General features: G+C 30.3%; 1 protein-coding gene across 2 annotated transcripts in view; it reads right to left on the reverse strand.

Annotated features, from left to right (window-relative positions):
- The window catches only part of LOC143072180 (adipokinetic hormone/corazonin-related peptide receptor variant I-like), a 239472-nt gene extending 231276 nt beyond the window's left edge, over positions 1 to 8196 (reverse strand). Inside the window, exon 1 of one of the 2 annotated variants that reach the window (XM_076247000.1) lies at positions 7449 to 8194. In XM_076247000.1, coding sequence (XP_076103115.1) covers positions 7449 to 7988 — 540 coding nt within the window. In that variant the 5' untranslated portion in view covers positions 7989 to 8194. Of the gene's footprint in view, positions 1 to 7448 lie in introns of both variants that reach the window. The other variant, XM_076247003.1, reaches the window with a different exon arrangement.
- Between the last annotated feature and the right edge of the window lie 502 nt (positions 8197 to 8698).

The following is an 8698-nucleotide window of genomic DNA, read 5'->3' on the forward strand; positions in this document are numbered from 1 at the left end:
TAGGTTTTGAATATCTTTCTTTGAATCTTGTCTCTTTTTCTAACGTTTCACTCTAGAATATGCATGTCTACTGTTTTGATTTACTTCAAACTATATTGTTTATTTACATAGAAGTGCCATCGTTTATCAACAACAGACACAGGTTTCGGTAATTAAACCATAAAAGAGACATGATAGAATCTCAAAAAATATCATCACACATTAATTGCAAACGGTGCCTTTCAACAAGTGTTTCAACAAGGTGACAAATAAAATGCAAGAAATTGAGCTCTCAAACATAAAATTTCTAAAGAAAGTGTTACTGCAGCAATACATGTACACATGGCATACATTATCTTTGTTTTATAAAATATGCATTATTAGTAATTTATTACAAAACAATCGAAAATGTATTGCGGTTATTTATTAAGTACTAAAGCACCACAAAATACTAAAGAGCAAATATTGGATGCACTCAATGTGTAACTAATACTTAAAGAGAGGTGTTATCAATAATCATGCAGCAAACAGTTCAGGTTTTTGCAATTAAAAAAAAGAAGATAGTACAGCGATTTATATCGTCACACAAAAGGAGTGCTGACGTACCAATTTGATGACAGAAAATATAGAAACAAATTGTTTTTAAAGCGATACTGCATCCAGAAAAATTGAGATAACAACTTTATTAAAAAAAAAATTTATCCAGAATAGTTATAATAGCATTTTTAGAACAAGAGAAAAGATGAAATAATTATGTAGTACTTCTATGTAAATCTCATCTGTAACGCGAATCAGACATCAGAAGATATACAAAACATGTAAATAAAAGCGAAAGGAACATGCCAAGAATAGACGATGAAATAGTTGGTAAGATGGCAAAACCTGTCCTATATCTGAAGGAAAAGACTTACCAAAAACATTCTGAGTACACATGCAATGACGTAGTTATTATAACCATTTATTGAAAGAGAGGCGAAATATACCGAAGAGATATTCACATTCTTCAATGGAAAACGAACTGACATTATCTTACAAATAAAACCATCATGGCACAAAAGCGAAAAGCGCTAAAAACATAGACAACAATATAGCAAGAAGACTTTTAAAAACAAATCCCACCAAAAGACCGGGGTATTCTTGTGTGCTCCTGAAGAATAAAATGATCCTACTCTCCTTTTTTTCCATTACATAACAATTATTTATATGTTTAGTTCAGTGTAACATCTATCTCGGGTATCATTTCGCAGGATTTTAATATCTTATCTTTCTATGTGGTTTCTTTTTTTACAATAAACAGCAAGTTTTATGTAAAACAAATCTGTTATGCAAGAAGTATAGTACTTTTAATACACAATGGTAAGGATCAGGTCAGGAAAACATATATAACAAAACATTCAGTTTACTATACATTTTTATGAAATAGCATTGATACTAAAAAATAAAATTCATACCTTTTAGGATAAATAAAACATGTGACGTAAAAGTGACTGGTTTGTATTGATCAAAGAAGACCGACTACAAATTCTACAACAACATTACACCACCTTGTGATATCAAAACAGATTGGTTTTCACACAATTTCATTAAAGTACCAGGAAAAAATCAAATTATATGCTTATAATTCTAAATATTGATTGTATTGGGGTATCATTGGCTACTGACGTGACCTCATATAGACAAAGCACATCGTAATCTATACATGACTTATCGTACAACAGGACGTACGGTTAAAAAAACTTAGGAGTACGATTATTGTATTCAGATTCAAGTATCATCCCATCAAAATACTGGATAAAGGTGTGTACGATTATCAAAGTATCATCCAATCAAAATACTGGACTAGGTGTTTCGAGCACAGGCACTTGTCTGATCTGTTTTATACCTTAATATGTGTTATATTAAAGTATATAGAATGAAATTCAAAACAGTGTAGCTGTGGCCATTGATTGACACATTAAAATCATCCATTGACTGGGACAATTTACGTGAACGTTTGTCTGTAACGACCACTGTTCACGACGTACCTACGATAGACATTTAAACTGTGGGGTCACCAAAGGTTTCTTAACGCCTTTAATTATAAAATAATTCGAAAAATTAATCAGGAATAACCTTTGTGTTTTGATTTATATAATTGATATAAATCAAAATATCGTGTTATTTCTGATTAATTTTTCGAATTACTTTATTTAAGTGTTGAAAACCTTTGGTGACCCCATAGTTTAAGTGTCTTTAAAAAGTACATAGTGAGCATTGGTCGTTACATACAAACGTTCACCTAAATTGTCCCAGTCAATGGATGATTTTAATATGTCAATCAATGGCCACAGCTACACTGTTTTGAATTTCATTCTATATGTAGGTAAAACAATATGTAGTTCCGTGTACAAATTTTATAATTCGAGTACTCATTGAAATTTTCTGACCACAATACTAGTGCTATATATCTTTATTATCAAAAACGTAGGCGATTCAATACATTGCGTGCAAAGAAAGATAAAATACATCTTTTATCTCGATTTGAGTGATTATAAAATACAATACTCCTTTATCAAATGATGTAAAATAGATTAATTATTGTTAGCAGATTTCCTGATTTTAAGATAAAACTTATTTGTTCATAGATTAGGTAATTGAAATAGTGCATTTAATCATAATTTTCTTTATTATTTTCTTCTTACTAATGTGAAACAGGCTTGAATGACATAGAACCAATACAAAGTAGTAAAAAGGGGCCGTGAACTATGCTGAATTGAATATTTAAAAACATCATTTATTTGAATAAACTATAATGAATTGAATATTTAAAAACATCATTTATTTGAATAAACTATAATGTAGTAATCATGATAAATATTGTGTCGTATTTTACTAATTGTAAATGTTTAAAAGAATTTGCACGAACTGAAATTTTGACAGACTTTGAATAGTTAGCCAATATAATGAATGAAAATTACCCTTGAAGCTAAAATTAAAATTCCATTATAGGAAATAAATTATTGCATTTTTTCTTTTAAGGAGCTCGAGGCTCGGGCCTATTCGAAGCTTCTATCAGAAGTGCCGTATTTTTTTGTTATTTTATTCTGTACAGAAAGTGAATCAAATTGGTCGAAAAAAATACGGGGTCACAGACCATTTAAGCTTAAAAGGTATGTAAAAGGGACCATTTGTCAATGAAATGATAGGGAAAATAGAGGTGTTGACATATTTTTATTAGAATATTAAAAAAAAAACGTTCTATGACAATTGGTCCAAAACTGTAATATAAAAAGCTAAAATATAGCTTCAAAGAATGAGCAAATAAAAAACATAGGTCACCGATAAGAAAAAAAATATATTTTGCCTTAAAACCCAAATTTTGGCGTGAAAATGGTGAAAATGGGTAAAATGTCATTTTGAGCCGTTAACAGATACACATAATAACGAAAATATTCTTTTAGTGACATAACTACAATAACTTAACATTTCTAATCAATCAAAATATTAAAAAAAAAAAAAAATACTATCAAATTTACGAAAAATTTTTTTCATGTGCATTGTAATTCATGCGTGAAATTATGCGCAGTCGAATAGTCTCGATCCACCTTAAGAAACAAAAACAAAAATATAACTAAGAACTTTATGAAAAATGTAAACAGTGCAATAAAATTGTTTTCAACAAAATTTTAAGTGCCAAATTTATTCAAAATCTGATTGAAATTGCAATAACCATTATGACATTTTGATTATTCATATTGGTTTGATTTCCTCAACTTTCTAATGTTACCGTCTAAACGAAAAACATAAGATACATTGGTCATATGCCTTTCTTGTCGTGAAACTAAAATATTATAATTGACCGAATAAACAAAAGCGATCATTCCTCGCTTGAACAACAAACCGTCATTGGTTGTGTTATTTCAACATCATCGATGATGGTCGGAATTGGAGATCCTTCATGTCCTTATGCTTTATTTGTTAGGCTATGTTCCCTCTCTATCTCTTTAGCTTATTATTCTGTATTTCTATGATTTAACATCCCATTATTCTCTATTATTTATTCCATTTTTACCATATTACTCTTTTCTTTATTTATGTTGATCTTTTTCTACAGTTTTGCCCTGTGCGTATACTCTTATTATTTTGTAGACTTCTTCTAGACCATCATCGATGACCTTACACATTAATTATAAAATAAACCTCACAGTGAATCAATGACTAACTTAATGATACTACTGCTGAGTTTTCTTTCATTTCCTGTCTTATTCCTAAGGGTCTATAAACAATTTAAGCATGCACTTCAACTATCTTTTAAAAGTATGAAAGATTTCAATAATTTAAACAAAAACTCTAGAAAAATTATTTGTTAATTTCCTGCCAAACATGGAAGTGTTGCGGAAAGGAGATTTTTTAAGTCGTGCGTTTCATTGGTTAACAAAATTTAATGAAATATTCAAAAATGTATATATAGAATATATGTAATTTGATAAATTGATTTGATAATAAGGTTTGTTTTTCGTAGGCGTCTTTGAACATTAAAACTCATTATGCCAATAGCGTCAATGCTTGAAGCTCCGGTTGACGGCGACCAAAAAAGTAGAAACGGGAAAAAGGCAGATACGAAAGGTGAAAATACAGATACCTTGTGTCAATGCTGCAGAGACATCTTCATGACTTTAAGAACAAGACAGAAAGACACATACCGTTCAAGAACCAGTGAATAAAACACGTTAAAGTCAAATCTTGCGACTATGTAAACCGTCGATAACCACAGGTTGCTCATGGGGGTAAGCAGTTTTATGCTGTTATAAAGTTGCTGATGATAAAAAAAGTAAAAATAAAAAAAAAGTTGGGATAAGTCAAATGAACCCAAAATAATTCAGTTGTTATATTTTGCTGCTCTAAGATTGCAACAGTTTGAGAGTCAATAACGGGGAGGACTATATTATCTGAGTAACGACGTAAACACAATAAAATCTACTCAAATTATGATTGCATACGTACGCCCGACTCATATGGCAAACGTAACATTTTATTATCTATTTTACAATCCTGAATATTACTAATTGTAGACTATTTTCTCATTGTTAGAATTATTTTAGCATGCTTACGTAAAGAAAAAAAAAAAACACCAAAACAATATCAAACATATTATGTTTCAATGACAAATTATAGAAAATCGGTTTACACATAGTTTATCAACCATTATTTCATTGATGACGTTATTGATACCAAGTTATTTGTAGCACGTGCATCTGTAACATTTATTTGCCGACTACATGATCTCAATCGGAGATATTTTAAAACTCTTAAAGCGTATAATAACTACATATACTTGGAATTGACATGACGTGGATGTCAAATAATTTAGAGCTTTGGCGTGTTGTTTACTTCGTTTAACGAAAATGCAAACCCTTGCAGTCAGTCAGGACCATGTCAATCAATCACTATATATCTGAACACACATGAGAACTGTTTAGACATTTACCAACACTATCCATTATATATACTAAAACATCGACAACAACATTCATTGATCATGATCATTAAATTTTTTTAATTTACAAGAACTGTAAAGTACATGTTTTATCCGTGGTAATCGTTAATCATATACATTATATTAAAAGACTGATCTAAATTATTGATAGTATTAACAAAATTCTACCTGAAATTTCATGCCCGAATTACTTTGAGATATGAAAAATTAAGAACCTTTTTAGATAGTTATAATTTATTATGTTCACATATTCTCATGGGAACGAAGCTAATACAAAATGTAGATTATAGATCTATACGAGTTTAGAATACACATGTACTTTAATATGATAGACCGGTATATACATTTGTTTTGTACTTGTGTCCATTCGTTTTTCGAGAAAGTAAACGCGTGTGTTCTTTTGTGTTTTGTATTGGAAATCTTAAAACAAAAGATATTTTTCGTTTTTATATCAGAAATAAAAACGAAACACAAGATTTGCAAAACGGAAAACAATTTTAGGAGATTTGTTTTACTTCTGATACTGTGTAGAAGTTACCATTAGATAAGTGGATAATGTAAGTTCTTGCATTATGTGCGTCATTTCGTTTTCTAAATTTGAAATTTAAAAAAGGACTAGAAAGAAACAAACGTATGGTGGATTCCAAACCGAAACCGAACTAATTTTCGGTTTAGAATCCACAATACAGAAACTGAATTGACGTAAATATATACGGATCTATAAGTTAACTGTTAACCCAGTTAACTTATCTATTCTCATTATCACAAACATGTTGGAGCGCTACCATAACAAATTAGGATACATCCATCAGAGACATAAACATAACTTTATCCATGTTATTTAGATAACGTTTAACTTATTATCATGTTATTACTTAACCCTGATTTAGCAATATCTAAATTGTAACATAATCTCTTTCACTAATATATTCAAGGTTTGTTTTTATCAACAGGTTGTTCAGATTATATTTAAACTTCATAGTATATTGTTGTATATTGACAAAAAAAATGTCTCCATTAATATAATAATTTCTATAACGGGACAATATACATGTCCTCTCTGCTGTTATTGAGTAATCCCTTCATAGGATTTTTTTCTGCATCATTAGATTGGTCACTTAATCTTTTGACCTATACCAATCACACTAATATGATTTATCGCCGTTTTATATGTAGAGCTTGACGTGCGATAACTTGATAAGCCTGTGAAAAAAGAACTACTCCTGAAATATGTCCTTATCATTGTTGAGGGTGAGGATGGGAGTTTTACAGAAAAAAAAGGATAATGGTCAAACAATCAAGAATTTTAAAAAATGACTCTCAGTATTATGGTTGAAACATGACAGCATCTTAGAAGAGAAGTAACTCGCACATGACATTGTATATATAAACACTCATTATATAGGCGTACCAGTCTTTTCTTCATATCATTTACATTCAAAACATGGCCATTGAATATGCTCATAATACCAGAAAGAAATTACTAATAGAGGATGAATACACATGTATCATACATGTTACAGTAAGAAAATCAGAAAACAAAAAAAGTCAGTCAGTAAACCTGAGTGTACTTGCGAGTCCAAAATCTTGAATCTTATTTTAAACAGATGCACTTCCGCACTCATGTTGTTGACGGAACCTGTCTTGCCGCAAAGCATACCAATTTCTACAAATTGGTATGTTTAGATATCTTATTACCAAAGAGCATTACGAAAATAAATAATAGTACTTCGTCCTCTATCACAGTTAGGGAACAACGATTTAACGTAATAAGGAGGGTTTAAAAAAGATTCTGATCCCCAAAGCAAATGACAAACACCTTATTCTGAATCCAGAATTTCCCCATACCCTATAATACTGAATAAATAAGAAAAACATCATTTGGTAGATAGCGTTGAAAAACTAATATTTTCGGATATAAACCCATAACCCCCCTTGAAGTTAAATGGTTGCCTTGAAATTTAGTGTTATTAATAAAACATAAAACACTTACCTGTGGTATACTTGCTACAAAACTGAATATCCATGAAAGTAGGAGCATAATCTTGCCCCTTTTGTTGGCATCATTTAAACTTAATGGATGCAGTATGGCAAAGTACCTATCTAAACTTATGGTAACTAATATAAACGATGAAAGGTAGAGCCCAAACGTTCGGAAAAACATTAAAATCCTACAGGCAAGATCACCACCCTTCCAGGCAACTGTTGCATGCCAAATGATTTCCATTGGAACCATAATAAAAGCAACAATTAAATCTGCAAGCGATAAATGTAAAATAAACAGATTTACACGTGATTTTAAATGTCGGTTTCGGAATAGAGTTATGAACACAGTTAGGTTGCCACTTGCTGCTATTACAAACAATACTGAATACGCCACTACTGCCATTAAATTTTCATCATTGAATGTTAAATCCGTTGGTAAATCTCCAGATTCTAACTTCGAAGCATTGCCAAACGAAGTCGAAGTCAAATTCGAAGAGTTTAGTAGTATTTCATAAAATGACACTTTCTCCGTTGGTTGGTCTGGCATATTTTCTATAATACATAAAACTTGCCTAAACTTCAAAAATGTTTATAACATGCATGGTGGAACTTCAAACATTCGAAAAGTTGATAAAACACCACAGCTTTCAATTAGCCAATTTACATGAAACAAACCAATTAGCCTAATCGTAAGTATAAAAACCAAAAAATTGAATTAAACAACTAAATGCTGATAATGATAAAGAGAAACTGTTATTCAATCTTTCCAATAGTTGCTTTAAACCACGCTTTCCAACAATCCTTCAAACGTAACAGTAATTTTGTAACGATCGATAAAAGAACTTCTACGTTTCTGAGGAAATAAATTTGCAAGATGTTACATGAAGATATTTAAGCTTACTATTATTATATATATGTCGACTTCAAACAATATCAACTAGTATTATTAAGAAAGCGATAAATTGAATATAATAATACCGTAAAAGTTTGTGAATGATTTTTTGTCGATTCTAATTATTCCGGTGAATGTTATCTCGACACATTAGGACTACGTTGATCACCCTGCAATTGTAAAGAAATGCAACAGAATATTAAGCTCCAAAAGAATAGTTAAATTTGTAAATCATATATTATTATTGATAAACTACTAAAAATCACAAGTGTAAAATTGTTATTAGAATAATATACAATAAATCAGTTAAATGATTATTTCGCTTAGCTGCTAAAAATTGATGATGATGATGATACATGTTTAAC

The sequence above is a fragment of the Mytilus galloprovincialis genome, chromosome 4 (assembly GCF_965363235.1).
Source record: "Mytilus galloprovincialis chromosome 4, xbMytGall1.hap1.1, whole genome shotgun sequence".
NCBI lineage: Eukaryota > Metazoa > Mollusca > Bivalvia > Mytilida > Mytilidae > Mytilus > Mytilus galloprovincialis.